General features: G+C 43.7%; 1 protein-coding gene across 6 annotated transcripts in view; it reads right to left on the bottom strand.

Moving 5' to 3' along the window:
• The window catches only part of POGZ (pogo transposable element derived with ZNF domain), a 59,656-nt gene that overhangs the window by 3,822 nt on the left and 39,331 nt on the right, over positions 1–16,503 (bottom strand). For all 6 annotated transcript variants that reach the window (XM_033198773.1, XM_033198776.1, XM_033198770.1 and 3 more), the window contains 8 exons: positions 6,317–6,417; positions 5,640–5,786; positions 2,435–2,569; positions 2,152–2,324; positions 1,846–1,986; positions 1,012–1,068; positions 684–796; positions 54–78 (listed from right to left, as the gene is read on the bottom strand). In XM_033198773.1, coding sequence (XP_033054664.1) covers positions 54–78; positions 684–796; positions 1,012–1,068; positions 1,846–1,986; positions 2,152–2,324; positions 2,435–2,569; positions 5,640–5,786; positions 6,317–6,417 — 892 coding nt within the window. The remainder of the gene's footprint in view (positions 1–53; positions 79–683; positions 797–1,011; positions 1,069–1,845; positions 1,987–2,151; positions 2,325–2,434; positions 2,570–5,639; positions 5,787–6,316; positions 6,418–16,503) is intronic.

The raw sequence follows: 16,503 nt of genomic DNA, 5'->3' as shown, positions 1-16,503 counted from the left end.
TAAACACACTGCAAACCAGAAATTAAATTGTGAGGTGAGTGAGTTTTTGTTACCTTGAGTGAGCTATCCAAGTGAGTCCTATGGAAAATGAAACAATAAAAAAAGTTAGCTCAGTGAAGAAATAAGCCCTACAAAGACAGTGCCCTGGGATTTCAACTTACTACATAAAAATATGCTGTTCACAGTGACCAACTTTCCCTTTTATTTATTTATTTATTTATTTTTTAAATTGAGACGGAGTCTCGCTCTGTCGCCCAGGCTGGAGTGCAGTGGCCGGATCTCAGCTCACTGCAAGCTCCGCCTCCCGGGCTTACGCCATTCTCCTGCCTCAGCCTCCCAAGTAGCTGGGACTACAGGCGCCCGCCACCTCACCCGGCTAGTTTTTTTGTATTTTTTTTAGTAGAGACGGGGTTTCACCGGCTTAGCCAGGATGGTCTCGATCTCCTGACCTCGTGATCTGCCCGTCTCGGCCTCCCAAAGTGCTGGGATTACAGGCTCGAGCCACCGCGCCCAGCCACTTTCCCAGTTTTACACAAACTTTGGGTCGGAAGGTTTCCAATTTGGTACAGTACATCTCAACAGTGAATGAATGAGGCCAGGTAGGCATGCTCCTGATGCATACAGTACGAACCTGTATCTTTTTTCCTCCCCTTGCTCAACTAATCCCCATCTCTCCTCCTTACCCCGTGGCAGGATGCTGCTGGATCTGTGAGAGGGGTTGAATACCAAATGCTTGGCCATAGCATCACCCACAGAGGTGACAAAGGTACATGAAGTGCAGGCCAGCTTGATTCCACTAAAAAAGAGAATCGAGAATATGTAAGAGAAATACAGCAGTGACACTTGAGACCATTAAGCTTTGAGGCTTAAGAAAGAAAAGGAATGCCCTCCCACTTTCTCCTTTTTCTGAAATTAATTCACATAACCATCTCTCCAAATAATGAAAAATCTGAAAATTAATTAATGTAAAAACTTGAAAAATTAAGATGCTGCCAGTAAGTTTTTTCTTACCTCACAGAATTTTTAAACAAAGCCAAATACTTGGGGCTCTTCCGTGGAACATGATTGCTGAGAAAGACAAAGAAGTGGTATGAGTTATGGAGTTCTGGTGGCTAAGCTAGAGATCACCAGCCAGTGACAATCCCCTCAACAAAAGAGACGCTTCTTCAGTGCATCCTCATCTCAACCTAAGCCAGTTTTCCTGTCACCATGCTTCTTAAACTTTAATATGCATACGAGTCACCTGAGGATCTATTAAAATTCACATTCTGATTCAGTAGGCCCAGGGTGGGGCTGAGAGTCAGCATTTCTAACAACCTCCCACCTAATACTACTGCTACTTGGCCCTATGAAATTAGAGCACAGATCATCAAAACCTAAAAAACAAAGCCTCTCACTCTGCTAGGAGAGAACAAATAGCTCTAAGAGTTGAAGGAGGAAACATATTAGGAGCAGGGGAGAAAATGAAATGAGTGCTCAAGAATCTGGCTGGGACCAGGTGCAGTGGCTCACGCCCATAATCCCAGCACTTTACGAGGCTGGGGCGGGTGAATCACCTGAGCTCAGGAGTTTGAGACCAGCCTGGCCAACATGGTGAAACCACATCTCCACTAAAAATACAAAAAAATTAGCCAGGTGTGGTGATGCACACCTGTAATCCCAGCTACTTGGGAGGCTGAAACAGGAGAATCACTTGAACCCAGGAGGCAGAGGTTACAGTGAGCCAGGATTGTGCCATTGCACTCCAGCCTGGGGGACAGAGCGAGACCCTGTCTCCAGAAAAAAAAAGAAGAAAAAAAAGAATCTGAACTCTCAAGCTAAAACACTGGTTAAAAAACAACTTACTTGATCATGTGGTTGGCATAAGCTCGAGAGCAGCAGGTGCTATAGCGACACAGAGAGCAGTGTACGTAAGTAGGGAAATGATTAGGGAAATCTGGGATCTCGAAGCTGCACTCCAGGCATGTCTGCCGGCCCATGACACTCCTGTGGGAAAAAAGAAAGAATTCTCATTACTGCCTCAGGAGTCCCCAAAATGTAGGATTTTCAGACAACAAACCCTGCTAAAAAGCTACCAGATTGCACTGTGTATCAGGAATAATCCTGCCCACCCAGTCCCCACCCGCCCAGCACTTAGAAGAAGGTGCTGACATTTTCCTAACAGCTCTCTTCTGGATGCTGCGCTGGACAGGGGGATAAAGGAAGACAGGCAGAGGGTCCATTGAGGAGGTCAGCGGTGCTGCCTCCTGCAAGGCGCTGGGAGGTGTATCATTAGAGGATACAGGAACAGTTCGTGGCTGCCCTCGGGAAGCCCGGATTGTCACCTGAGAACCAAGGGAAGTAACAATGAGACATAACCCACACTGAATTTCAGAATACTGAAAATCTCTATTCCTCCCTCCCTGAGCCTATAAGACACTGGTAAACTCTTTACCTTGGTGCCTGGTTTCAAGCCCTCCAGCTGCTTGGGTTTACGGAAGGTTTTATGGTGTTGAAGCTTGTGTTCAATTTTGTCCTTGGCAAAGAGAAACTGCAGCCGGCATTTGTTGCAGTGATAAACATTTCTCTTCTGAAGTGGGGGAGGGAAAAAAAGAGACAAAATCCCTTAAAGGTTCCTAATAAATTTTCTTCTTTGAGGAGAAAGCAGATCAATGTCAACCATATCATTCTTCCCACCTTTCTGTTGATAATTTAAGAGAGTAAGAAAGAAATATGCAACATGACCACAAAACCTACCATTGAGAATCATCACCTCCCATGATCTCAAAGAAAGATGGTAGATTCTAGTCCAGGATGACTAAGTTCTCAAATCATCCGTTCCTGACTTGTTTAACAATTTGAATGAGTGATGTAACCTTTATTTTGTATTGTATCTTTACATTGCTGACAACTGGACATTCTCCTGGACATTCTTTTTTTTAAAAAAGGACAATGTACATAGTAAAGTCGTACTTTTTTTTCTGTACTCTTCTAACTTTGCTTTCAACTCCGACACTCAGTTCCCTTCCATACAAACGACTTATTACCAGTTTCCTGAGGATGCTTTCGTGGGCAGTCTACACATGTAACTGTATCACAAATACATTCATATCCAAACATGACCTGCCCCGCCCCCTTTTTTTGACACAGGGTCTCTCTCTGTTGCCCAGGCTGGAATGCAGGGGCATGTTCACAGCTCACTGCACGTCCCAAGTGGCTGGGACTACAGGCATGTGCCACCATGCCCGGCTACTTTTTGTATTTTTTGTAGAGACTGGGTGTCACCATGTTGCCCAGGCTGGTCTTCAACTCTTGGGCTCAAGTGATCTACCCACCTTGGCCTCCCAAAGTGTTGGGATTATAGGCGTGCACCACTGTGACTGGCACCCCCCTTTTCCCTTTCCTTTTTGTAGAAATGTTGTCTCACCATGTTGCCCAGGCTGGACTCCACCTCCTGGGCTCAAGTGATCCTCCCACCTTAGCCCTCTTTTTTTTCTCCTTTTAATACAAATGATAGCACTTATCTTGCTGTTTTCCCACTTAACACATCAATATATACAGATATGTCTCCTGGTGAGACCATTTTGAGGATTCAGTCTGCCTAGTATTGAAGTTCTTCAAAAATAGAACCCATGTCTATGATTTTCTTTAGTAGGATAACAAGTTTAGGCTGAGAGACAATTTCCACGCCCCTATTTGGAAATACAGTTGTGGTAGACGATCAGCAGTCACTACTGTGCAAAGGAGACTATGAGCGTAATAGGGTGCATATGTTTGTGTGCATATGTATGTGACTATTAAGCACACATTCTCCATTTTGAATCCTCTCTTATATACCTTTCACTCTCCTCTAGTGGCTCTCTTCTTGTAGTATTTTAAAACGAAGTCATAGCTTTTCATCTCATAAAGTAAATAAACAAAAGCAACAAGAAATTCTTCTTTGCCACTTCTTCCTCCGGATTTACCTACCCTGGGGGTCCTCCCTTTTTATAAATAAATATCTTTAAATACATCATCTGCATTTCCTTACCTCTCATTCATTTGTTCTGCTGAAATCTAACTTCTACTCTACCAACCAACAAAATGGCTCTCATCAATGTTGCTAAATTAAAGGCCTGTTTCTAAGTCCTTATGTTGCTTGACACCTTCCTGTAACATACGACATTTTGATCACACCCTTTTCTTTAAAACACTTTCTTCTCCCCAGTTTCCTTAATGTCAAGACTCTTCTGGCTTTCCTCCTAGTACTATGGTGGTTGCTCTACAGATAAGAGACTTCAAATATCCTAAGCCTTCTCTTATTCTCAACAGGGTTGGGGGGCCCATGGCATTTAAGTTTAAAATCTATAGGATTATATAACGCTGATACCTAAATATCTTTTCTGCAACCCAGAGTTCTCTCCCAGGCTTCACATCTATTATCCAACAGCTACACTTGACATCCACAGATGCTGCTAACTTACAATATCCAAACTCATGATCTCCCCCCTCACAAATATACTTTCTCTATTGTTTCTATCTCAGCAAATAGTTCCCTCATTCACCCAGCTGCCCAAGACAGAATCTTAGGCACTGTTCTTAACTACTGCATTGCTACCTTCACCTAATCCATCTCTACATCATAAATATCACAAATCTTCTGAATATCTCTCAACTCTACCCTCTTTTTCTTCATTTCAAAAGCCAATAGCCGGTATCCTCTCTCACCTGAACTACTGAAAAAAGCCTTCTACCTAGTTTCCCTAACTGTAGTCTCAATCTCCTTTAATCCATTCTCTGCAGTACAAGCAGTATAAAATCTTTTTTTTTTTTTTTTTGAGACGGAGTCTCACTGTGTCGCCCAGGCTGGAGTGCAGTAGCGCGATCTCAGCTCACTGCAAGGTCCACCTCCCGGGTTCACGCCATTCTCCCACCTCAGCCTCGGAGTAGCCGGGACTACAGGCGCCCGCCATCACGCCCGGCTGTTTTTTTTTTTTTGTATTTTTAGTAGAGACGGGGTTTCACCATGTTAGCCAGGATGGTCTTGATCTCCTGACCTCGTGATCCACCCGCCTCGGCCTCCCAAAGTGCTGGGATTACAGGCTTGAGCCACCACGCCTGGCCACAGTATAAAATCTTAACTAAATCTGAACACATCACTCCAGGGCTTAAAACCCCTTTAATGGCTTCCCAATGACTTCTTTTCATGGCTTAAAAGACCCTCCATGATCTGTCCCTGCCTAACTTCCAACTCCTCTGTCTCTTACACCCTACACTGAATCTCTCTCAATTTCTTGAAACTCCATAATCTTGCTTTGTGCCTTGGGCACACTGTTCTTCACCTTATTTCATCTGGCTCATTCTTATTCATCCCTCAGGTATTGAACAACACTTCTTTCTGGAAGCCTTACTAGGCACCCAGAATAGCTATGTGATTTTCTATATCCTATACTTTCCCCAACACAGTACTCTTCATGTTTTATTGTATTGTTTGCCTTGTTTACCACTACATCTCTAGCATCTAGACTGGTACATGGCACATAAATGAATTCAATCAATTTCTGCAAACATATGCATATTACAATCTCTGCCCAAATTATTTGCCTAGCTCAGCCCTGGCCCCAGCATCCATGTTTAAAAAAAAAATAAAGAGAATATGGGAATTGCTTGGTGCCTAGTACCTGGTGCCTCATGTAATGCTGTTGGAATGCATTGCCATTTTTGAAGACCTTCAGGCAATAAGGGCAGAGCAGATGCCGGGTATCCTCATGGATCATCCGAAAATGCACGTCTACCTCAGAGTAGAGTGAGGAGCGATATTGACACACCTGAGTCACATAAGAGGGAAAATAAGGCTAAGAATGAAGTGAACAACTGAGAGGCCTTAAAAAAAAAAAAAAGGTAGCAACAAAAACTTTTAAATAAAAAAAAAAAGTTTTCCCAAATGCATAGAAATCGAATTATTTTTCTGACTTTGTAATGCTGGGCTATGTCTGTGATAGATTTAGCTATTACTTTAAAAACAGGAAGGGACAGGAAAGTCTAAGAACAATCCATGTTCTATAACTAAGAAAAATAAAGCCTTTTCTGTGAATTTCCAAAGGGCACGTTCAGGAGACAGACACTCCCTTAGAATATGCACATGTTCCCTGGCTAGTCTACTTGTGGACATGTTCTTTTATGTTTTTCTCCTGCATGGAAACCCTGAAGATAAACTGTGTTTACTATTTCTTCTATACCTACTCAGAGTTCCTAAACTGAGTGTATGCAGTAGGTATTCAGCAATATTCATTAGTAGATTCTTTGTGTTCTGCCTGAGAGCAAAATTGCTAAAACTCCCTGGAGAAAAAGGCAATACCTGGCAAACATAAGGCATCTCTCCAGGCTTATGAGTATCCTTCATATGCTGGAGAAATAGTGGCTCACTTTCAAACGCCCACTCACAGATCTTGCACTTGGCTGTAAGAAGAAAAGTAATCAATAAATCCACCTGAAAATAAGACAAAAGTCCTGCTGACTCACAATCTTTATTTTCTCTGACTCCTTTATTTTCATTTTCAACAATCAGTAAATCACAGGTCGCTTCTGTTCTTTCTTTAAATGGCTCCACCTTAACATTTGTGTTGCTGATAATCTTATGTATGTAGCTCAGACTTCTTACCAAAGCTTCGTTCTAGATCTTATCTATAAGACGTTTTAAATTGGTTATTCTATCATCAACTCTAACCTAATTCAGCATCCTTCTGGCTTACCAGTGTTTCCCTTTTTCCTTTCCCCATTTCTTCCTGAGCTCAAAATTTAGGCACTATCTCAGACTCCAAACCCTGTATTCTGTCACCATTATTTCAAACTGCATGTAGGAGCTGTCACTTCTCTATTCTTACAGGCAAAAACTTGGTACTGGTTCATATGATTTCCCACTGCTAATCCGCTGGCCTCCAACACTTCCTACTCTCTTTGAAATTGTCCATTTTGTCAAGCTTATGAGAAAAAATTTTGACAAAGTTTTATGACACAAATTAACAATTCTGTCAACTTATGAGACAATTTTGGGTAATTTCATGTTGGCCAGGCTGGTCTCGAACTCCTGATCTCAGGTGATCAACCTGTCTCAGCCTCCCAAAGTTCTGGGATTACAGGTGTGAGCCACTGTGCTTGGCACACCCCCCCTCTTTTTTTTTTTTTTAAGAGACAGAATCTCACTCTGTTGCCCAGGCTGGAGCATGATCACAGCTCACCGCAGCCTCCTGAGTAGCTAGGACTATCCTTTGAGCTCAACCGAGCCTCCTGTTTCAGCCTCCCAAGTAGCTAGGACTACACTGGTGAACCACCATGTCCGACTAATTAAAACATTTTTTTTTGTAGGTACAGGGTCTTGCCATGTTGCCCAGGCTGGTCTGAAACTCCTGGCCTCAAGCAATCCTTCAGTCAATCCACTTCAGCTTCCCAAAGTGCTAGAATTACAGGTGTGAGCCAGTGTACCAGTAAATTTTGGTAAGATTTTTAACTGCTACATATTTTGAATTATATAGTATAGCAAAAAGACATTATTCACATTTTTCTCACTTTAATTGGAATTAGTTTCAAGTTTTTGCAAATAAAAAAACTGGAAGCTTAAAGCCTTGGGCATTTACTGGACAATGTCTAACCTCCCTCCATCAGCTCCCTACACCCCAGCCAAAGAAATATGAAAAGAGTTGAAATCTTTTTTTTTTTTTTTTAACTACCTAGAACCCTGGATTTTTGTTTTTGTTTTGAGACAGAGTCTCGTTCTGTCTCCCAGGCTAGACTGTAGTGGCTCAATCATGGCTCACTGCAACCCTGACCTCCCAAGCTCAAGCAATCCTCCCATCTCAGCCTCCCACAAGTGCCAGAATTACAGGTATGAGCCACTGTGCCTAGCCAAGTAATTTTTTAAAGTAAAACAAACAAATAAACAAAAGCCAGGGGTTCTTAATCTGGGGTCTATGGAACAGGCCTCTAGGAACCCAGGTATTCTCTGAAATTATTTGCAAAACACTAAAATGTAGATTTTTTTAGGAAGAGGATTCACACATTTCATATTTTTTCTCAAAGAGGTCTGCAACTCCACTTAGAAACACCGTATAGAGGTACACTAGGTGCTATGAGGACATGGATAAATAAGAAATTCTGCATAAAGGAATGAGGGAAAGCTATAATAACATAAAAAGCTGAATTGTCATAGAAGAATGGGGCTCAGCCACCCAGAAGAGAGGACCAAGAGAAAAGCAGGAGGAAAGGCAAGTAGGTATGAAAGTTAACCACATGTTTGGGAAACAGTTAACTAGCAACATGACAATATTATCTCTTTTCCACCCACCCCGATTTGTTTACCTCTTTCAGTTTTTTTTTCTTTTCTAGAACACCTTTAAGCAATCTTTTGTCCAGGCCTTTCTTACTCTGTTTTCCCTGGGCAATCTCATTCAATCTTTCTCCTATAATCTATTTATCAGCTCTATTTTCACAGCTGTCATGCAACATCAATAATAAAAAATACTTATTAAGCAATTTCTAATGTACAAGCATCATGTTAAGATTTACATGGTTGGCTGGGCGCGGTGGCTCATGCCTGTAATCCCAACACTTTGGGGGACCGAGACAGGTGGATCACCTGAAGTTGGGAGTTCAAGACTAGCCTGACCAACATGGAGAAACTCCATCTCTACTAAAAATACAAAATTAGCCGGGAATGGTAACGCATGCCTATAGTCCCAGCTACTTGGGAGGCTGAGGCAAGAGAATTGCCTGAACCCGGTAGGCAGAGGCTGCAGTGAGCCAAGATGGTACCGCTGCACTCCAGCCTGAGCAACAAGAGCAAAACTCCCTTAAAAAAAAAGAAAAAAAAAGATTTACACGTGTTATCTCAAGAAAACTAATGAGGGAGGAACTCAAATAGAAGTGGATTTAAGAAATCTCTGGTAACCTTTGACACATCAGTTCTACAGGGGAAGGCGCTAATACAGAAAAAGATTCAAGAGGGAGAAGGAATTGATTCTCCATAGTGGCTATCCTAACACCATCCCTCTGAGCACCATCACACTCATTCCCTCCTTAACACCTAACACAGTCTCCTACTTTGAGGAATTAGGCATGAATAACTATAACTTCTGCTGCTTGTTTTGCAAACTATGGAAGGATAGATCTTTTATATCTTACTAAGGCTCATCCAACCCCATCATGCCATGTATTCCAAGATTTTTTCAATTTGTTTTCCCTGTCTTGAATCTTCCCCACCCCCGACAGTTTCCGACTCCCAAACATGGTTAAGCTCCCTAAAGCATCCTTCCCTCAATCCTATTTCTTCCTCAGTCTATTATTTCTCCTTTCCACTAATGCAAGATTTTTTGAAAGATTAGAATAACCTACATCTGTTACCTTTAATGAGATGCTCAGGAGGTGGAGGTAACGATGCCAGGAGGAAAAATGTTAGAATATTTGAAGAAATGGGCGTGGTGGCTCACACCTGTAATCCCAGCACTTTGGGAGGCCGAGGCGGGTGGATCATGAGGTCGGGAGATCAAGACCATTCTATCCTGGCTAACATGGTGAAACCCCATCTGTACTAAAAATGCAAAAAAATTAGCCGGGAGTGGTGGCGGGCGCCTGTAGTCCCAGCTACTCGGGAGGCTGAGGCAGGAGAATGGTGTGAACCCAGGAGGCGGAGTTTGTAGTGAGCTGAGATCACGCCACTGAACTCCAGCCTGGGCAAAAGATCAAGACTCCGTCTCAAAAAAAAAAAAAAAAAAAAAGAATATTTGAAGAAATGTACCTTAAAATAGCCACTATGCACTATGGGCTGGGCACGGTGGCTCAAGCCTGTAATCCCAGCACTTTGGGAGGCTAAGACGGGCAGATCACGAGGTCAGGAGATCGAGACCATTCTGGCTAACACGGTGAAACCCCGTCTCTACTAAAAAACACACACACACACACACAAACTAGCCGGGGGAGGTGGTGGGCACCTGTAGTCCCAGCTACTCAGGAGGCTGAGGCAGGAGAATGGCGTAAACCCGGGAGGCGGAGCTTGCCGTGAGCTGAGATCTGGCCACTGCACTCCAGCCTGGGCAACAGAGCAAGACTCTGTCTCAAAAAAAAAAAAAAAAAAGATAGCCACTATGGAAAACAGGAATAATAACTAATAATCTTAACCATTTAGTCCCAAATCTGAGAGTAACAAAAGCTATGCAGCTTCTCTCCTGAAAAATGCACACACACAGGAAAGGTTTCCATGTAATTTTTTTTTTTTTTTTTTGAGACGGAGTCTCGCTCTGTCGCCCAGCCTGGAGTGCAGTGGCCGGATCTCAGCTCACTGCAAGCTCTGCCTCCTGGGTTCACGCCATTCTCCTGTCTCAGCCTCCCGAGCAGCTGGGACTACAGGCGCCCGCCACCTTGCCCGGCTAGTTTTTTGTATTTTTTAGTAGAGACGGGGTTTCACCGTGTTAGCGAGGATGGTCTCGATCTCCTGACCTCGTGATCCGCCCTTCTCGGCCTCCCAAAGTGCTGGGATTACAGGCTTGAGCCACCACGCCCGGCCTCCATGTAATTTCAAGAGGGATTCACAGGACACCTTACCACCAAGCAGGTTAATATTTCTGTATTAGACATAAATATTAAAAGACTATGAATCAGGGCCAGGTGCAATGGCTCACACCTGTAATCTGAGCACTTTGGGAGGCAGAGGCGGGTGGATCATCTGAAGTCAGGAGTTCAAGACCAGCCTGGCCAACATGGTGAAACCCTATTTCTACTAAAAATACAAAAATTAGCCGGGTGTGGTGGTGCACGCCTGTAATCCCAGCTACTTGGGAGGCTGAGGGAGCAGAATTGCTTGAACCTGGGAGGCGGAGGTTGCAGTGAGCTGAGATCACGCCACTGTACTCCAGCCTGGGTGACAAGAGCGAAATTCCATCTCAAAAAAAAAAAAAAGAAAAGAAAAGAAGACTATGAATCAGACAGAGTGTGGAGGCTCACACCTGTAATCCCAGCACTCTGGGAGGCCAAAGCAGGTGGATCACTTGAGGCTAGGAGTTCAAGACCAGCCTGGCCAACATGGTGAAACTCAGTCTCTACTAAAAATACAAAAATTATCTGGGTGGGATGGCGTACGCCTGTAGTCCCAGCTACTTGGAAGGATGAGGCAGGAGAATTGCCCGAACCCAGGAGGTGGAAGTTGCAGTGAGCTGTGATTGCATCACTGCATTCCAGCCTGGGTGACAGAGTGAGGCTCAGTCTCAAAAAAAAAAAAAAAAAGACTATGTATCAGCATTACACAAACTTATGAAAAGAACCCTAGGGCCATACAAGCTCCTTCAAGTCATTGCACTGCTCTGAAACAACTGTGAATAAAAATGTAACGCTATTTTTTTTTTTTTTTTTTTTTTGAGATAGGGTCTCACTCTATCAACCACGCTGGAGAGCAGTGGTGTGATCGTATCTCACTGCAGGCTCAACTTGCTGGGCTCAAACGATCCTCCCACCTCAGCCTCCTGAGCAGCTGGGGCTACAGGCACATGCCACACCACCTGGCTAATTAAAAGCAAACAAACAAACAGAGATAGAGATAGAGTCTCACTATGTTCCCCAGGCTGTTCTCAAACTCCTGGGCTCAAGCAATCCTCATGCATTGGCCTCCCGAAGTGCTAGGATTAGTGGCATGAGTCACCATGCCTTGGCCTGTAATGGTATTAAGATGATACTGTTATCACAGTTAAATATAATGATCCACTGATATTCTGGAGACAACTCAGAAAATTTTAAAATAAACTAGGTATTGAATGGTATTAAGGATTTCTAATTAATTCTGTTAGTTTTTTTTTTTTTTCCGAGATGGAGTCTTGCTCTCTCACCAGGGTGGAGTGCAATGGTGGGATCTCAGCTCACTGCAACCTCCATCTCCCGGGTTCAAGTAATTCTCCTGCCTAAGCTTCCCAAGTAGCTGGGATTATAGGCGTGTACCACCACACCCAGCTAACTTTTTGTATTTTAGTAGAGATGGGGTTTCACCATGTTGTCTGGGATGGTCTCAAACTCCTGACCTCATGATCCACCCACCTTGGCCTCCCAAAGTGCTGGGATTTACAGGCGTGTGGCACTGCGCCCGCCTCTCTCTCTTTTTTTTTTTTGAGACACTGTTTCATTCTTGCTGCCCAAGCTGGACTGCAATGGTGCTATCTCAGCTCACTGCAACCTCCGCCTCCCAGGTTCAAGCAATTCTCCTGCCTCAGCCTCCCAAGTAGCTGGGATTACAAGTCCGCACAACCATGCCTGACTAATTTTTTGTATTTTTAGTAGAGACAGGGTTTCACCACATTGGCCAGGCTGGTCTTGAACTCCTGACCTTAGGTGATCCGCCCGCCTCAGTCTCCAAACGTGCTGGGATTACAGGCGTGAGCCACTGCGCCCGGCCTATTAGATCTTAACAAAGGTACTATGGCCATATACCAAAAAAAAAAAAGCTTTATTTTTTAGAGCTACACATTAAAATATTTAGGGGAAAAATATCATGATGTCTACAATTAATAAACAATTCAGAAAATAAAAGGGAAAAAATCCCCCAAAATATTAGCATGTAAAAATAAGCTATTTTTTGAAAAGGTATCTGCACTCCCATGTTTATTGCTGCACAGTACACAATAGGTAAAATATGGAAACAATGTAAGTGCCCATCGACAGATGAATGAATAAAGATGATTTGGTGGCTCTGCACAGTGGCTCATGAGGTCAGGAGTTTGAGACCAGTCTGAACAACATGGTGAAACCCCATCTCTACTAAAAAATACAAAAAAATTAGCTGGGCGTGGTGGCACGTGCCTGTAATCCCAGTTACTCGGGAGGCTGAGGCAGAAGAATCTCTTTAACCCGGGAGGCGGAGGTTGTGGTGAGCCAAGATTGCAACACCGACCTTCAGCCTGGGGAACACAGCAAGACTCCTTCTCAAAAAAAAAAAAAAAAAGATGTGGTATATATACTCAGTGGAATATTATAGACATAAGAAAGAATGAAATTCTGTCATGCAGCAACACGGTTAGAACTGGAGATCATTAATGTTAAGTGAAGTAAGCCAAGCACAAAAAGACAAATATCACATGTTCCCACTCATATGTGGGAGATAAAAGAAAGTAGATCTCATGAAGAGAGAGCAGAATGGTGGTTACCAGAGGCTGGGAAGAGCAGGGGAGTAGGGAGTTGAAGAGAAGCTGACCAATGGGTACAAATACATGGTCTGAAAGAAGAAATAAGACTTAGGGCTAGACAGATCAGTAGGGTGACTATAGTTTACAATAACCTGTTGTACATTTCAAAATAGCTAGAAGAGAATAATTTGAATGTTTCCAGCATAAAGAAACACATATTTAGAATGATGAATATTCCAAGTACATTGATTTAATTTTTTTTTTTTTTTTTTTTTTTTTTTTTTTTTTTTTTGAGACGGAGTCTAGCTCTGTCGCCCAGGCTGGAGTGCAGTGGCGCGATCTCGGCTCACTGCAAGCTCCGCCTCCTGGGTTTACGCCATTCTCCTGCCTCAGCCTCCCAAGTAGCTGGGACTACAGGAGCCCGCCACGTCGCCCGGCTAGTTTTTTGTATTTTTTAGTAGAGACGGGGTTTCACCGTGTTAGCCAGGATGGTCTCGATCTCCTGACCTCGTGATCCGCCCGTCTCGGCCTCCCAAAGTGCTGGGATTACAGGCTTGAGCCACCGCGCCCGGCCCATTGATTTAATTTTTACAGATTATATGAATGTATTAGATTATCACATGCATCCCTAAACCATGTACACCTATTATGCATCAATTTTTTTTTTTTAAAGCTACTTTTGGGCTGGGCACGGTGGCTCATGCCTGTAATCCCAGCACTTTGGGAGGCTGAGGCGGGTGGATCACAAGGTCAGGAGTTTGAGACCAGCCTGGCCAACATGGTGAAACTCTGTCTCTACGAAAAATACAAAATCCCAGCACTTTGGGAGGCCGACGCAGGTATATTATTTAAGTCCAGGAGTTTGAGACCAGCCTGAACAACATGGCGAAACCCCATTTCTACTAAAAATAAACAACAAAAAAAAATTAACTGGGCATGGTGTCACATGCATGTAATCCTAGAAACCTGGAAGACTGAGGCACAATAATTGCTTGAATCTGGAAGGTGCAGGTTACAGTGAGCCAAGATCACACCATTGCACTCCAGCCTAGGTGACAGAGCGACTGTCTCAAAAAACAAAAGACAAACAAAAACCAAAAAGGCCAGGCTAGGTGGCTCACGCCAGTAATGACAGCTTTGAGAGGCCGAGATGGGTGGATTGCTCGAGCTCAATAATTTGAGACCAGCCTGGGCAGCATGATAAAACTCCATCTCTACAACTCCCCTCACCACCCCCCAAAAAAAACCCCAAAATTAGCTGGGCATGGTGGCATGTGCCTGTAGTACCAGCTATTGAGGAGGCTGAGTTGTGAGGATCATCTTAGCCTGGGAAGTGGAGGTTGCAGTGAGCCAAGACTGTGCCACTGCACTCCAGTTTGGCTAACAGAGTGAGACCCTGTTTCAAAAAACAAACAAACAAACAAAAAACTACTTTCATGCCAGATCTGTCAAGGGTGCAAAAAAGGAAGTGACAAAAGACTGCAAGAATAAAATTGATATTACTAAGGAAAGGTGATTTTGGTAAGTATAAAATTTTGTCGTAAGAGACTCAAAAATTAAGTCAGGGAAACCAAGAGAAAAAAGATCAATGAGGGTTTACATTGTTTCTTTTCCATAAGGAAAAGCTTATCTTCCCTCTGTGGAATTTTATTATTTGTGGAATTTTGGAGTAACAAAACCCACCCACCATATTATGCGTAAAAATGAGTTAGGTACCCAGCCTGGGTAACACAGCAAGACCCTGTCTCTACCTCCAAGAAAAGCAATAAATTAGCTGTGTGTGGGGGCGTACGCCTACAGTCCCAGCTACTAAGGAGGCTGAGGTGGGAGGATTGCTTGAGCCCAGGGGTTTGAGGCTGCAGTGAGCTATGATTGCATCACTGCACCCCAGCCTGGGTGGCACAGCAAGACCCTGTTGTCTCAAAAAACTGGTGTTTTCACTGAGAGAGGTATGGATGAGTTACTCTGGCTTCACACAACTGACAGTGAAGAATCTTGAGTCCTATTCTAGACCAAGCTGGCTACCCTGGCACTACACTGCAGTGTCACCACTGATTCTTTTTTTTGAGATAGAGTCTTGCTCTGTTATCCAAGGTGGAGTGCAGTGGCATGATCATGGCTCACTCTAGCTTTGACCTACTGGGTTCAAGCAATCCTCCCACCTCTACCTCCTGAGTAGCTAGGACCATAGGCATGTGCCACCACACCCAGCTAATTTTTTTTTTTTTTTGTAGAGCTGGGGTTTCTCCATGCTGCCCAGGCTGGTTTTGAACTCCTAAGCTCAATCTGCCTGCCTCGGCCTCTCAAAGTGCTGAGATTACAGGCGTGAACCACTGCACCTGGCCTGGTTGATTTTTTTTTTTTTTTTAAGTTTAGTATTTTTTTTATTTTTATTTTTCATTTTATTTTATTTATTTTTTTAAATTTTTTTTTTTTGAGATGGAGTCTCGCTATGTCGTCCAGGCTGGAGTGCAGTGGCGCCATCTCGGCTCACTACAAGCTCCGCCTCCCGGGTTCACGCCATTCTCCTGCCTCAGCCTCCCGAGTAGCTGGGACTACAGGCGCCCGCCACCACCCCTGGCTAATATTTTGTTTTTTTTTTCAGGAGAGACGGGGTTTCACTGTGTTAGCCAGGATGGTCTCGATCTCCTGACCTCCTGATCCGCCCGCCTCGGCCTCCCAAAGTGCTGGGATTACAGGCGTGAGCCACCATTCATTTTATTTTTTGAGACAGAGTCTTGCTGTGTCGCCCAGGCTGGAGTGCAGTGGCGGGGTCTTGGCTCACTGCAAGCTCTGCCTTCCGGATTCACGCCATTCTCCTGCCTCAGCCTCCCGAGTAGCTGGGACTACAGGCGCCCGCCACCACGCCTGGCTTTTTTGTATTTTTAGTAGAGATGGGGTTTCACTCTGTTAGTCAGGATAGTCTCGATCTCCTGACCTTGTGATCCGCCCGCCTCGGCCTCCCAAAGTGCTGGGATTACAGGCGTGAGCCACCGCGCCCGGCCCGGTTGATTCTAATATACATTCTACTCCCAAATGATTAGTCCAAAGTTCCACTGTCTAATATGGTGGCACCAGCAACATGTATCTAGTGAACACTTAACATGTGGTAAGCTCGAATCCAATTTAGATTTGTATTTCAAAAAATCTGTTTTTTAATGGAGGAAAAAAGAATGACAAATATCTCATTAATTTTAAATTTTGAGTTCCTGTTGAAATATTTTTAATATACTGAATAAAATATGCCATTAAAATTAATTTTGCCTAGTTTTTAAAACTTTACAGTAGACCCCCTTTGCCAATGGGAAATATATGTTCCAAGACCCCCAGTGCATACACGAAACCTCAGATAGTACTGAACCCCATACATACCATGTTTTTTCATATATAT

This window comes from Trachypithecus francoisi, unplaced genomic scaffold, assembly GCF_009764315.1.
Source record: "Trachypithecus francoisi isolate TF-2019V2 unplaced genomic scaffold, Tfra_2.0 Lachesis_group5, whole genome shotgun sequence".
NCBI lineage: Eukaryota > Metazoa > Chordata > Mammalia > Primates > Cercopithecidae > Trachypithecus > Trachypithecus francoisi.
This window is presented reverse-complemented; position numbering and strand designations above follow the sequence as displayed.